A 16,345-nucleotide genomic window follows, 5' to 3' on the forward strand; every position below is an offset into this window, starting at 1 on the left:
TATAGAAATGGGTACTGCTAATGTAAGAGTGATGTACAGTGAACATATTATGCGTCAAGTTTTTGAGGAATGGCAGCGTGGAGCAACGATAGGAGGAAGAAAAATCAAAAACCTACGTTATGCTGATGACACTGTTATATTGGCGTCATCACCAGAAGAACTGGAATAAATTATGAATAAGCTAGGCACGGTGAGTACGAAATATATTTTGTTGAAAAAACAACCAAGCAGAGATAAGAAACATGGCAGGTTACAAAGTGGCCAGGCAATTTAATTACTTAGGCTCCGTTATTACTAACAGTGGAGGATGCGAAGACGAAATCCGTCGACGCATCACAATGACCAGATCGGCAACAGATAAAATCACAAAAATTTGGAAAAACACTGGCATCACAAAAAACACAACGTTACGCCTTGTTCCAGCATTGATATTTTCTATCGCCACCTATGCTTCAGAAACTTGGACAATAAAAAAGCCGATTCAAAGCGTATAATGGCATTTCAAATGTGGGTCTACCGTAGAATGTTGCGCATACTATGGACCGCTCATCGCACAAATAACCCAATTTTAGCAGAACTTAACATAAAAACCAGACTCATCACAACTATCAACCAAAATATACTGAGATATTTTGGACATATAACTAGAAGGCGAGAAGGCATGGAGCAAATGATAGTTGAAGGTAACCCAGCGGGTAAAAGATCCAGAGGAAGATCTCCAGTACGATGGTCGGACCAAATAAAGGACATAACTGGTTACTCATTCTCCGAAGTAAAACAACACCCACAGGAGAGAGATAATTGGACAGAAATAGTCAAACAAATTACATGACGCCACTACATCCTTAAGAAGGAGAAAAGATACAAGAGGAGGAGGTTTCGAGCTAAAAACAGTTTTAGAAGATATGCATAATCCTATAGAAAGTCTACTGGGTAATAAGGAAAATGTTTCTGAAGCAGAAAGATGACCTAGTGGAGAAAGGCGTAACGTTCGTGTTCAAGTGTAAAATCATATTCGTGCTTAGAAAACGCTCTAATGATTTTAACGAAATGGTGGTATAATTTGTTGGGTTTTTAATGTATACTTTGATAAAAACTTGTGGGTACAATTAGGTAGACTTTTTTATTAATTTTTCAGCTTTCATTTTTTAAGTTTTGTATTTTAAAATTCCCAATTTTTTTAATAATAAATCGAAAGACCCTTTATTGACCAAGCCAAATATTTTTTTAACTAAATCGATATACATTGCATTATTAAATATAAAGGAAAACAATGTACGGTTATAAAATAATAAAATTTATCTCGTCCTGTACTTCAGTTATTTATGTATAGACCACATCCCTTTTAAATCTGTTTTAGAATTAATCTAGTATCAACTGTTTATTTACTGCAAAAATTAAAATGTACTCAAGTGCTTTATAAATAATTAATTTGACTTGCCCACTGCCCAGTCATCGTATTGTGATGTATTTTTTTTTAATATTAATATATTATTGATCGTTGTACTATTTTTGCCACTAGATATTCAAGCCGCTTCATTTTTTATGTATTTATAAAAATGCTTTTGAGGTTTGGGATTTGTACAAAAGTATTTACATGTATAATTGTATTCTATTGTAAAATGATTTTGTGTGGAGAAATAAAGATACATTTAATAAATTAGTCGATTTTAACTTAACTCCCTGTAATGTTTCGGCCAATATCTATACATACAATTTACTAATTTTTTGGTACTCCAAAATATTTGACAGTATAGATAATAAAGACAGCATATTTGGGGCGCATACTTAGAAATGAGAAGTACGAGTTGTTGCAGCTGATTATGAACGGTAAAATCGAAGGAAAAAGGAGTCCTGGTAGACGACAAATATCCTGGCTGAAAAACATTCGCCACTGGACCGGCTTAAACACACAGATGCTTTTATAAAAATCAAAAGATAAAAACGAGTTTGCAAATGGTTATAGCATAGCCAACCTTCATTAGTAGAGTCGGTACTAGAAGAAGAAAACTAAGAGTAGTACAAAGAAGGATGGAGGGTTCAATGATAGGAGTAACAGTAAAAGACAAGATCACAAACGAAGAGCTACGAAAGAAAATCAATGTAGCAGATGTTGTGAAGAGAGTTTGCAGATTGAAAAGAAGATGGGCTGGACACGTGGCAAGGATAAATGATGAAAGGTGGACACGCAAGTTAACCGAATGAAGACCAAGGATAGATAAACGAATTAGAGGAAGACCACCTACATGATGGCAAGATTATTTGTGAAATATGACGAAAAATTGAATCCATACTACACAAGACCGTGCACTCTGGATCCAAACAGGGAAGGCTTATGTCCTCCAGGTGACTTAAATCGGGCTGATGATGATGATGAAGTCCTCAAGACATAGGCAGATCTACTATATGTAAATACCCTGCCAATATCCGATAATTTGACCATGGTATACCCAGAGCTCTTGTATCAAAGTTAACTTTATCATAGCAACAGCAAGTTCTGCTGAAGCTGCCTGAGTGTACTGAACGTTTATCTGTACTAGCTTAAATGGGGTTACTAAGACCTGTTGAAGAAAGACTAGATCCCAGTCCGCGACTGGGATTACCTCTCTGCTCGGTCTCTTTATATTTTTATTTTCAGTCTCAAAAAAGTCACTAGTACCTTAGTTCTTTTCTGGGCCATCTCTTTTTATTTCCGTGTCCATTTTTTCCCTCTACAAAATGCTGCCATGTGAAATGCACTAGTGTGACACCTTGTGATTGGTGAGCACAATAGCCGCAGAATAAATCTCTTACAATTAAACAGAGTGTAGATGTGTATGTGGGTATGTATATTTTGTGAAAAATTTGTGGTATTTTCTTATACAAAAAATAAGTATATGCAAATAAATTACAGTCTGGAAAGCAAACGTTAAGCTGATCCAAATAGGTCCAGTCAAAGTTGGAGAGAAAGTGTATACATTGTGTTCATAAAGGGTGAAAACGGTCTATTATCTCATGACTTAATTATTTTCAGAGTTAAAGATGTTTTTTTAACCTTTTTGGAAAAAAAACTTTTATCCCCATTATCTTAGAAGATGTGACGTCATCGATATTTTTTTTAAATAGAAAGGGCATATTTTTATCTTAAAAATTAAAAGCTCATATTTTTCTAAGTATAACCGTACCTAACATATAACACATGCAAGCTTTAGTATACAGAGTGTAAAACAAACCAGTGCTCGTATTTCTAAAAATTAAATTCAAAATTTATTTTACAAAGAAAATTATTAAAGAAGTCATTTGATATTAAAAACAAACAAATAACATAATTACAACAAATGCTCGAATTGAGCTCCTTATGCAATACATCCAATTAATTCTTGGGTTATGTTGGTCAATATTACTGGTGTAATTTGTTGCATTTCAGTACGAATTCTCTGTTTGAGGTCTAGCAAATTGGTAGGTCGGTTTACATATACCTTACTTTTCAAATAACCCCGAATATAAAAGTCCATGGGATTCAAATCTGGCGACCTAGCAGGCCATTCAATGTGGCCAAGCGTTATCCAATCCAGCGATTGGGAAAAGTTGCATTTAGAAAATTTCCAACCACTACAGCATAATGTGGACTTGCTCCATCCTGATAAAACCAAATGGTCGAATTTACTTGACCAGGATTATTGATATTTGGAAATGTTGCGGTTGAAAATAGATCTACGTAGGTTTACAACATCTCTAAATACCTTCCACCCGTCACAGTGCCGTCAAAAAATACGGTCCTACAGTGGTATTCCTAACAATACCAGCCTATTGTTGTATGATACAGAAGGTAGATTGTTTATCTATTAAAGATAACCAATTCCATTCAAATAATAATGGCTTTCTAATGGGCTGTAGATCAACGTTACAATACAATAACATGGTAACGACTGTACTCAATATAGTGCCAAAAATTGGCAATATATTGAGTACAAACAGGCTGTGAAGACATGTCAAATTCCTTAGCAACCAGACAGTAGGTTGGTAGTTACCATTGGATATGTCAATATTAAATTGATTTGTTGGGTCACATCAATTTAGAAGTCTGCACTAGCATCTTTTTGAGAAATATTACCCTAATAGAAATTATGTGAAACGGCGATGCTGTTAGAAAAATAGCTAATAGAAGTTTTGACGATCTTAGGTTACGGCGATCGTAAAAGAAATATGGCGGAAGTATGCTAGATCTTCAATAAAAAATATCCTGACCAAGTACCAATAAGTAAAGCGATGGTAAGCAAAATATTGCATAAATTTAATGATAATGCCAATGTTAGAGATAAGCTCAAGAGTAGCAGACCCACTGTTTCTGACGACAATCAATTAAATGTCTTGAAATTAAAGAAAATCGTCATTCTTCAATTACAACTGTATCAACTAACAATGATATCTGTCGTGGTGCTGTTCATAAAATTCTAAAAAAGGCCAAATTACATTCATATAAAATTAAACTTATACATGAACTCAATGAAGATGACTTTGATAGACGCAAGGAGTGTTGCGGAAATATGCATGAATTGTGTAATCGAAATAATGGATTTGAATATAATATCTTGTTTTCCAATGAGGCCACTTTTTGTTTAAATAGTACCGTTAATAGGCAAAATTGTCGTGATTGGGCAAGAAAAAATCCCAATTGGACAATAAAAGTTTATACCTAATATCACCCAAAAGTAGATGTATGCACTGGGATTTTAGGAATACCATTGTAGGACCGTATTTCTTTGACGGTACTGTGACGGGTGAAAAGTATTTAGAGATGTTGCAAACCTACGTAGTTCCATTTTTAACATCATTTCCAAGATATCAATAATCCTGGTCAAATAGATCCCACCATTTGGTTTTTATCAGGATGGAGCAAGTCCACATTATGCTTTAGTGGTTAGAAAAATCGCTAAATAGGACGACGCGGCCACATTGAATAGCCTGCTAGGTCGCCAGATTTGAATCCCATGGACTATTCTATTTGAGGTTATTTGGAAAGTAAAATATATGTAAACCGACCTACCAATTTGGTAGACCTCAAACAGAGAATTCGTATTAAAATAAAGCAAATTACACCAGTGATGTTGTCAAACATAACCCAAGAATTCCTTAGACGTCTTGGATACTGTCAATTAAACCAAGGTGATCAATTCGAGCATTTGTTGTAATTATGTTATTTATTTGTCTTTAATATGAAATGACTTCTTTAATAATTTTATTTGTAAAATAAATAATTTTGAATTAAATTTTAAGAAATACGAGCACTGGTTTCCTTTATACTCTGTATACTGAAATTTGAATGTGATGAATTTGGTACAGTTGTATTCAGAAAAATATGGGCTTTTCATTTTTTAGATAAAAATATGCCCTATCTGTTAAAAAAATATCGATGACGTTATATCTGGTAAGGTAGAGATGGTAAAAGTTAAAAAACAAAAATAAAAATCGACCTGTCATAGCTTTAACTCTGAAAATGATTAAGTGATGAGATAATAGACCGTTTCCATACTTCATGAATGTACTGTATAAGTAAATCAAATGGATGAAATAAAAAAAATGTTTATGTATATTTACTGTATGCAACTTCATTCCGTAAGCATAATAGTATATTTCAAATTATAAAAACAAAGAAACTAAAAAACTAGTTTAATACAAAAAAACCTAATAGTTTGTACTTCTTTCAGATTCTATTCAGATTCGGATTCAGCAGAATCATAATAGTCTTTATACTCAGGGTTGATAGCATTGGGATCTTCAGTGGTAGTTTTACTTTCTTCCTCACTCTCTTCAGTCTCATCTTCCTCCTCATAGTCACTCTCTTCTTTTTCAATGCTAGTTCCAATAGTATCAGGATTTATTTCGTTGCTATCTTCTTTATCATCCTCATTCTCTTCTTCTTCTTCCGCAGCAGTTTCCATGGTTGTGGTCTCCTCAGTAACGGTGGTTGTTTCTTCGCTGTCTTCGTCCTCCGAATTGATTTCTTCTATTGTGGTCGGAATAGTAGTAGGTTCATCAGTTGTAGTTTCAGTTTCTGAATCAGTTGTAGTCGTTATTTCTGGTTCTGGAGTAGTGGTTGTATCATCGGTATTTTCAATTACTGCAGATTTATCATCTCCTTTTCTCAGTTCCTCGACGTACTCATCTGAAGAAACCTCCTTGGAGCAAATTTTATGCAAAAAACAATCCTGCTGACAGCATAAATAACCTTGTGGACACTGTGCGTCTGTTTCGCATTTATATGGATTTGAAAACTGATACGAATAACGTCGTGGGCAAGGATATGGCCATTTTTGACATTGTCTGGGTTTCTTCTGGTTGTAAGAAAAAACATTGTCAGATTGACTGAATCTCCCAGGAATATTGTAAATGTCTCCGGATGCACCTGGATGTCTAGGCATAAACGAATTCTCCGAAGGGCCATTGCCAATTACAGAACTTTGAATGTTTCCTTGAGAACATATTTTATGTGTAAAACATTTCTGCGGACAACACTTATAATTTTTTGGACATTGATCATCGATTTCACATTCAAATTGAAATGTTACAGATTTATCGAACGGTTCCTTGCACTGGAATCCACTATCTTGGCAAACTAAGTTGGTCCTATCTGCAAAAGAATATTTGCTTTGTATTATGTTTTAAATTTACTGAATTATCATTTAGTTTTTTCCATATCAATCAATAATTGAGTAAATCAATAACTTATTTGAAATAAAAAAAATACATTATTATTATTTTGGTTTTATCGTTTAAAGCAAATTCATTAAATGGTTTCATTTTTTTATTTATGGTCTTATTATCTATATTTTGAGATTTCTGTATATATATATATATATATATATATATATATATATATATATATATATATATATATATATATATATATTATCTAGAGCTAAAATTCATACTACTACAAGAACTAATATCTTCCGGGTTAAACCGCGTCGAGCTCTCGACATCTTCTTCGATGTCTTCTTCAGGGCTACCGAGGTCGTAGTCTCCCAAGCCCCTAGACACTACTACACTGATCACTGAGCAAGTGAGAATTTGCAAGAATTTGAAGCAGATGTTGCTCGTATAGCGCGGTTGGCTTATCCAGAGGTACCAGACAACATTTTGGAAGAAATTGCTGTAGATACCTTCGTCAATGGATTGAGAGACAGTGAACTACAGAAAGTTTTACGACTAGAAAGACCGAAAGTTTTAGATTAAGCGCTCGCCATTGCCTTGGAACATTTGACAGCTAGTTGAGCTTCACGAAGATATCGAGTACGAACCACTAAAGAGAGCGACGAACAAAACGATAAACGTCTGGAGGAAATCGTACGGATAGTAGTTCGTAACACGATGCCAAAGAGACGTGAACCCAGAAGTTCAAATGGTGGTGACGTAGGTCACATTCACCGTAAATTGCAAGAAAATAATACAACAGTCAGAAAGCTAGAACAGATCGAACACCGGGCTGGAAAAAGTCATTCAAATGCTGATGCTCAGTCAAGACGGCCATACAGTGCAAATTGTAATCATGGACTTAAATTAGGAGAACGACTTTGCCCCGTGAGATGAACCACCGTCATTAATGATCAATGGCAGCCTCAACAGCTACGAGACGCTCAAGTAGATGATCCATGTATAAAAATAGTATTGGATTGGATGCGTCGAAGTGGAGTCAATGGAATTGCCTAGTGCTAAAAGATGATCTTCTGTATAGAACCTTTGAAAACGATGATGGTACAGAAACTAAGCTTCAGTTGATTGTACCTAAAAGTAAAGTGTCAGAAGTATTGCGTCAGTTGCATGACGGTGCATCAGGTGGATACTTTGGTATTACGAAGACTCTGCAAAAGGTGCGAGAATTGTTTTATTGGCTGAACTGTAAAGATGATGTAAGAAGATAGTACCGGAAATGTGAACTGTGTGCAACTAGTAATGGTCCAGTTGGTAAAAGAGGGCACCCATGAAACAGTACGATGTTGGTAGTCCTATGTAAAGAGCAGCAATCGACATGAGACGAATGATGGAAATAAATATATCCTGGTAGCCATGGATTATTTTACGAAATGGACTTAGACCTTTGCGATACCAAATCAAGAAGCTGCTACCGTTGCAGAGGTACTTGTTAAAGAATTCTTTAGCCGATTTGGTGTTCCCTTGGAGATCCACTTCCGACCAACGGCGAAACTTCGAGTCAACCCTTTTCCAAAACGTTTATAAATTGATTAGTGTCAATAAGACCAGAACGACACCCCTGCATCTTTAATCAGATGGAATGGTCGAGAGGATGAACCGAACAATGGGTAAACACCTGTCCAAAGTTGTATCAGAACATCAAAGAGATTGGGACCAGCACATTCATTTATTCCTAATGGCCTACCGCTCGGCCGTGAATGAAACTACAGGCCAGACTCTACCCTGACTGATGGTAGGTCGTGAATTTAGTTTGCTCTGCGACCTAGAGTTTAAATGCAGACCTTCCAAAGAACGTGTTGCAAGCGAAGAATATGTAGACCGCCTGAAGTTAAGAATGAACAACATTCATGAACTTGCCCGACAACACATCCAGTTAGCCAGTAACAGAATGAAAGATCAATATGATTTGCGATGCAGGAATGAAAGCTTTGAAGTAGGTGATCTTGTTTGGCTTTATAATCCACGACGTCGTCGAGGCTTATCTCCTAAACTGCAAAGACAATGGGAAAGTCCGTATGAAATTAAAAAGAGAATAAATGACGTAATATACCGAATTAAGCTTTAATGAATTTATGTCAAATTTCGCAGAGGGAAAGAGTGCTAGATTCGGCGTGACCACAGAAGTTCAGCAGGATCTTTTTAGTGTAACGCATAACGTCTCTCTAGCCCACTGTGTTGCCCAATATCTTGAGATGACTAAAGGAATCTCATCCGTATATTATAAGAAGTTCGGTCGTTTGCAAGAGTTAAAAATCAGCAGCCTAAAGTTGGAAGAGTACTGAAATTAGAAGATGGTCCTCGATATTTGCTGTATATGATGACGAGGAAGTCGTATACAGACAGGGCAAGCTATGAGGATATATGGCATGCTCTAACTAATTTGAAGAAAATCGTGTGTAATTATGACATCAAGAATTTGGCCTTACCCAAGATAGGTCATGCACTGGAAAATTTAGATTGGAAGATTGTCAGAAGCATGCTTGAAGTGATCTTTCGAGAAACTGGCATACGAGTTACTGTGTGTTGCATTAATCCGAAAGGATCGTGTCCTTCAAAGACTGTTATTTCTTTCTGAGGGGTTCATGCAGAGCTGGAGAGTCCTGTAGATTCCACCATACTGGGCCTTCATGTAAAGTTGCTGATAGGGATCTAAGAGGAGAGCAGTGTGAGCAGTGTAACGAAATAGCATCTGCGATGTGGGGTACGTGTCACAATTCTTAGAAGGATGAATCTCCAATATACAATCGATGGCATTTTCAATAGCGCCTGCCTTCGCAGCGCTTCCAACGGAAAGTTTAGAGATGGAATACTTTTGGTATATATATGAACGCTGTTATGAATTGAGATAAGATGTTTTCGTGCTGTAAACTTATAAATAAATATATTTATATAAATTAAGAACCGCTCGTTTTATTTAAATACGCTAAGATATATATATATATATATATATATATATATATATATATATATATATATATATATATATATATATATATATATATATATATATTATTTGTGTTGTAGTTTCGGTAAGGTCAAACTTTCCATTGTCAAGTCAGATTAGCTCTGCTTGTTTAGTTTGGTTTAGTTAAGTATAAGGAAATGAAATAAATCTAAACAAAATCGAAAACTTAACAACAGAAAGCAACAATATAAGACAACTACAAATAGACGATGGAAAACAAATCAAAGGAATATTCAAATTTAAGTATTTGGATTGATAATAAGTCACATTTAAGTATTTAACACGAGAGTGTATATGGAAATTGAATATTATGGAACAATTTGGCATTACTATGAAAACAGAAATGGGAATATTTTATATGATACAATGGACAGACCTTAAGGATGAGGATTGACAGGATATAAAGAATAAAGAGCTGAAGACAAATGAAGAAAGAGAGGAGAAATAAGAGGAGAAATACAGTAAATAAAAACTATGAAAAACAATGAAGTAATTAGCATGTGGTTATTGAATTAAATTATATCTCTTTTTTTATGAAAGTATCATTTTTTAGGAAGTGACCACACTATGTGTGAAGTATTTTGTTGAAACTATGTGTTAAGTTTGTCAACGAGAAAATTAAGGAGATCTATCGTCACATCTGCGGTAAAATGACTAAATCACTATAGCACAAATATCACATTTGTATTATTTTCAACAGAAATTTTAGATAATATGTACATTTGTTGAACACTTAAAAAATTAAAAATTTGATATTAAAAATGAATTTTAAAAGTAAACACTAATTTAGTTGCTAAATTTAGAACAATGTATCAATTATTCAATGATTTCAACATAGATATAATTGTAAAAATATCACTGTCTCTGAAAGAACACGGAATTCATGTCTAATTTAAAAAAAAATTAATTTAAGTATAAACAGGCAAAATTTCTTGTTTCAGGTTAAAGAAATAATCACGTTATAGAAATTTGAATACCCATTCAAATAGTACAAACTTTTAATAACAAAAGCATTTGACAGAAAGCATTTGTAATGTACTTTCTTATCGTATAATGTTATTAATAAAATATAGTTACCTATAAACGCTCTTCTTAATGTCCTTGGAGGACGAATTATTTTGAATCCTTCTGGTAATTTGTCTAGCGTAGGGAATGATATAACCTGATTAGTTTTATCATTATAAAGATAATAGCTGCAGATAACTTGCAAGCATGCAAAGAAAAGTAGTTTCTGGAACATACTGGTTTACTAAAAAAAGTAATATGCAGGTAAGCAGATTCATGAATAATATTTACATAACTGTTGAATAATCATAAAAAAAAACAACCCAAATAAGATACCACTACATACTCTCCAAAAAATAGAAAAATATAATGAAATAGCTTGAAAATTATAAAATTGAAATTCAGTAAGATTCTCAGTGACTCATTTAAGTCCACTTGGTGAAGGGCGGTCTTATACTGATTTATTAATCATCACAAAAATGTATCTTAAATAATATCTTTGCGGCTAACTTTGTTGTAGACAAAGTAGACTCGCCTTATAGACAAAGTATTATGCAGGTTCTGTATGGATTCTCTTTTTCCATAGTAGTAAAATACTTAGCGCAGCTGTCTAACCTCGAATACAAACAAACAATGAAATCGTGTATCTCGCCAGTATTTAGGTAATGTAATACATAAATATATGTAAAATAAATATTCAAAATAGGTATCCAGAAGTATTCAACACCAACAGATGATCAATCTCAAAAGAGAGAGGAGAAGTGAGATCCTCTGGTGTGCCTCCTTTTTAACATTGCGCTCGAGAAAGTTATAAAATATGCAGATTTGAAAAACCTGGGTACAATATTTAACTTTAGTTACAGTTCAAATGGACATAACTTTTAACATGAGTAACTAGCAGGCGAAGCATGGAGGACAATAAAATCCCAAAGAACGTATAGAAAGGAAAAAGTTCATATGAGACTAATACCGCTAAAAGTTTGAAAGATTACTATCAAAATCGTCTGAGGATCGTCCACAATTTCTTACTGAAGATAATGATCAGTCTTTTTAGTCACACACATCTTTTTAGAAGAAAACTAATTAACACCAACTAAAGTAAAGAAAGTCCTAATGACAAGGTCTGCCCATGGAACTTTTAAAGTATGAACCGGAGTCGCTGCTGCAGCTACCTGTTTCTGTGTTTAATTGCTTTTTGAGAGGCGAAGAACTGCCATCCGAATGGAAAACAGCCTTCGTATCAAACATCCCTAAAAAAGATGGCAGAAGAAGTATTGCAACTCCAGAGGTTTAAGTGTAACAAACTCTGTTTCTAGATTATAAATCAAAGAATAGAGAACCAAGTTACGGAAAAAGAAAAGAAAAGTGGATTCCGTGCAAGAATGTCTGGCACTCATAACCTGTTTTGCCGAAACAGTTTTTAGAAAAAAGATCTGCCAGAAACTTAGAAACATGGTATACGTAGATCTAAAAAAAGGCTATGATAGCATGTTTCTCAATAAATTTTAGCCTCTAATAAAGAAGGATAGTATAAATGATTATAATAAAGGATAGTGTAGTTACTAAAGGATTAAGACCAAGTTGTGCAATGGCTCCAACAAATTTGTTTAAAATTTATTTAAATTCAGCGCTACGACGTCGAAGACGCATATGTTATAACTTGGGTGTATCTATAGATCACGATAAAATTTTCACTTTGCACTTTGCTGACGACCACGTCGTATTAGCTGAGAATGAAGATGATGTAAGATATATGATAGAGAATATATATAGGAGAATATAAGGATTGGGCTTTGACGATAAATATGGTAAGGACCAGATATTTAGTTGTTAGAAAATCAAATCGAAGTAATTTAGACCACTATAAAATTAGAAAGGTTGTCATAAAGTACCTTGGAGTTACAATTACTAAAGAGAGCTGTAGTTAGACTTAAATTAAAGAACGAATTGGACATAGTAAGTAAGTAACAAAACAACTAAATTGCTGCTGTGAAACACACAAATCAGACCAGATACATAAATCAGATTCTACAACATCATACTCGAAAGCATCGTAACTTATGGAGCTGAGATCTGACAAATGACAGAATGTTTAAAAAAGAAGCTACTGTCAATGGAAATAGGGTTCTGGAAACGTTTTTGAAGACTGATACTTTATGTAATTACTATTTAAATGGGAATAAACGACAATTAAAGGTTAAAGTACGTTTATTGACGTTTTAATTTTCACTTCCGAAATCGCTCTCAAAATACAAACATTAGTAAATTTATTTATTATACTTGTGGCTTATTCCCATTTAAATAGTAATTACTTTAAAATGCCACAAGAAAATAGCTTCAGAACAATAATAATACTTTATGATAAAAAAAAATTAATGGCGAAATTCGGAAAAGAATGGGTATTGAAATAACAATAATGCACTCCATTGAAGCCAAGAGTTTGAGATGGTACGGACATGTAAGACTTATGAATGGAGACCAGTGCCCAAGGAAAATGATGAAGTAGAGAGTAGAGAAGAAAAAAGATTAGACTTGGAAATTTCTGAAGACGAGGTTGAGAAGTAATTTAGATTTAGAGGAGAAATGTCCAAAATAAAATATTTGTGTAGATTAACCCAAAAAATCAAATAAAGTATAATAGTAATTACTGAAAAATAATTAAAACAAAGATAGAAATTGTTGGTAGATCCTATTGGAAGAACAAGTACAGTCAAAATGGGTTCCAAAAGGTCGAGGACTAAGAAAATACTTTAAATAACAGAAATTATGGTACTACGCAGAGAAACTAAAAAGACTTTAATGGAAAGAAAAGGAGTAAAAACATCACAAGAACTTATAAAGCCTAAAATATTAATGTAATGGAAAATTACTTTTCCAGGAATGCATAAATAAACATGAAATACCTGAGGAATGGAAAGAATCGCATATGAGCACCATCCATAAAAAGGGAGATAAATCGAAACCTGAAAACTATAGAGGAATTGCAGTTACTAGTAGTATTAGCAGAATATATGGGAAAATAATAAAAAATCGAATAGAAGAAGAATACCAAGATATGGAAGCCGAAGAACAGGCTGGTTTTCGTGCAGGTCGATCTACAATAGACCATGTCTTCTCTATTACTCAGATAATTGAAAAGAAAGTTGCTCGTGGCCAAGAAGTCCATCTGACATTCGTAGACCTTAGGAAAGCATATGACAGTATCCCGCTTGATAAATTATGGGAGGCACTGGGGAAAACAAATATAAATATAGAATTGATTGAAGCAGTAAAAACGTTGTACTACCAACAAACAACAAGAATTAAAACAGGAAATCTGATAACACCGGGATTCAAAGTGACTAAAGGACTAAGACAAGGATGCTGTATATCCCCAACATTATTCAAAATATACCTCGAAGCAGCACTCAACAAATGGAAGAAAAAATGTACGAATATGGGCATACCACTAATAGACTTAACTTTGTACACTCTGTGCTTTGCAGATGACCAGGTCATCATCGCACAGGACTCTGAAGACCTTAGTTACATGATGCGAAAACTATTAGAAGAGTTTACAGAGTGGGGTTTGGAAGTGAATATGGAAAAAACTGAGTACATGAGTATCGGAGGAGATCAACATAACCTTCTCGTAGAGGAAAATCAAGAGATCAAAATATGTGATAACTACAAATACCTAGGAGTAAAAATCACTCAAGACGGAAAATTAGATGCAGCCATTAAGGAACGAAATACACAGGGAAGGAAAGGCATAGCCTTACTAAACAGCGTACTGTGGGATAAAAACATCTCCAAAGACAACAAAAGAAGAATATACAACACCATAATAAAAAGTATCACAACATATGGATGCGAAGTGTGGCCCCTAAAAGACAGATCAGAGAAAATGCTTAGAGCAACAGAAATGGACTTCTGGCGCCGCTCGGCGGGAATCTCCAGACGCGACAGAATAACAAACGAGAGAGTCCGAGAAATCATGGGGGTTACACATAATATTGTTGATGACATCAAAACGACACAACTCAGATGGTACGGACACGTAAGGAGAATGCCGGAGAATAGAATACCAAGACAAATTCTTGAATGGCAACCAAGAGGTAGGCGAAGACCAGGAAGGCCTAGAAGAAGTTGGAGAGAAGGAGTTGATAAAGAAATCAGAGAAAGAGAACTGGAAGACGATCTATGGAACGATAGAATGAGATGGAGATTGGAAATCGGAAGACGTCGAAGAACGTTGTAAACCGAAATTATATATATAAATATTAATGTATGGGTATTTAACTAAAAAAAAAAGAATAGAATGAAATAAAGGTAGCCAAGGTAGAACCAGACAATTACCCACGGTTTGAAGAAGTTTTAAAGGTCGCGTCAGTAGAGAAAATAAAATGATTTTATCAATGGGCTAACAAGAAATAAAAATAATATTGTTTATAATAAAGAAGCAAAAAGTTATTAATAATTTTACACAAAATTACCTGAGTAGTTCAAATTTCACTGCGAGAAACTGGCGAATTTCTTATATCACTTTGTGACCAAATGATATCCGTGTTTCGCACAATATAAAGTAAGCCAATCAGTTTAGTGCGTATTTGCAAATATTTGCTTGAAAGGCAATTGAAAGGTGTCGCATTAACAATGACACCGTTTTAAATCCAGATTATGGAACATAAAGGGTCCATTGATAGTAGATATAAATGAATCCTTTTACCCCACACTATGTTGCACGTAGCATATATGAATTTTTTACCGTAAAGATAAGTAATCAAAATTTTATTAGTAAATACCCAAAAAAACCATTTGGGAATATAAGAAATACAAAAATCAAAAATATATATAACAGATAGGGTGTTCATGATAATATTTAAAAAAAAACGTTCAAAATTTGTATAATAACGGTAAACAAGCTGTATCGAAATTTAGAAACTCTGAAAATATCATAAATAATCCAGGGCAGATCTATAAAAATTCGACCACATTTGGATGTGAGGGGTGGCACTCTGATAGGACAGGAAATTAACCCTTTATAGGGCAGAATTATTATTTGGTAATTTAAACAAATTCTTTGCAGATTATAATTAAAGAATGATCCATCATTGCACTTTCATTCGTCTTTTCATTTTATTTTCACTCCTTATTGTTTTTTTAGGTGGTTGAAATTTAGACCACAGCCTGATTAGGTATGTTGACTTTGGTATATGTATTTGTGGTTCCATAATCGACCACAGAAAAAAAAACACATTAATTAAACATTTTTATTATGAAATAATGGAAAATATTGAATACATAATGCAACCTGACAATCTGAGCATTTAATACTTGAACGTTTTGGCTTCGCCCTCGTTGGACAGAGTTAACAACGTCCTGATGTTCCTTTTTCTGGTATGGGATTGCCAACATTGCTTAGTCTTACCGTGCTTTCAACGCTAATAGCATTATGTGTTGCTCCCATTTTCTTCAGTTTATTTTTTCCTATTGTTACCTTAGGTCCTGGCCCCTTTCTGATATGGAAATCACCTATAAGCTCGTTGGCCAATACACTTCTAAAATACAGGTTTCGATTTAATTGACCTTAATTTCATTGTAGTCTTATAAGTTATATATGAATTTACCACTGCTGAATCAATCAAATAGTAAATAATCTTCATATACCATCTTCGATCTTTCCATGAAATTGGATAAGAA

The 16,345-nt window shown here is 34.2% G+C and overlaps 1 protein-coding gene across 1 annotated transcript; it reads right to left on the bottom strand.

The window, feature by feature from the left end:
- Positions 1-5,562: 5,562 nt before the first annotated feature.
- On the bottom strand, positions 5,563-15,284 carry LOC140433202 (uncharacterized). Its single transcript, XM_072521243.1, has 3 exons — positions 15,139-15,284; positions 10,736-10,907; positions 5,563-6,610 (listed from the first exon to the last, which is right to left on the bottom strand). Exons 2-3 carry the CDS (start codon positions 10,896-10,898, stop codon positions 5,691-5,693), a joined length of 1,083 nt encoding a protein of 360 aa, XP_072377344.1. The 5' UTR covers positions 10,899-10,907; positions 15,139-15,284; the 3' UTR covers positions 5,563-5,690.
- Between the last annotated feature and the right edge of the window lie 1,061 nt (positions 15,285-16,345).

This window comes from Diabrotica undecimpunctata, chromosome 2 (assembly GCF_040954645.1).
Source record: "Diabrotica undecimpunctata isolate CICGRU chromosome 2, icDiaUnde3, whole genome shotgun sequence".
Classification (NCBI taxonomy): domain Eukaryota; kingdom Metazoa; phylum Arthropoda; class Insecta; order Coleoptera; family Chrysomelidae; genus Diabrotica; species Diabrotica undecimpunctata.

Bases quoted from the DNA above. Each gene is read 5' to 3' on its own strand.
- LOC140433202 (XM_072521243.1), bottom strand. From the start codon at position 10,898: ATGTTCCAGAAACTACTTTTCTTTGCATGCTTGCAAGTTATCTGCAGC. The intron at 6,611-10,735 runs GTAACTATATTT...ATTCTTTTGCAG, and splicing joins ATTAAGAAGAGCGTTTATAG to ATAGGACCAACTTAGTTTGC.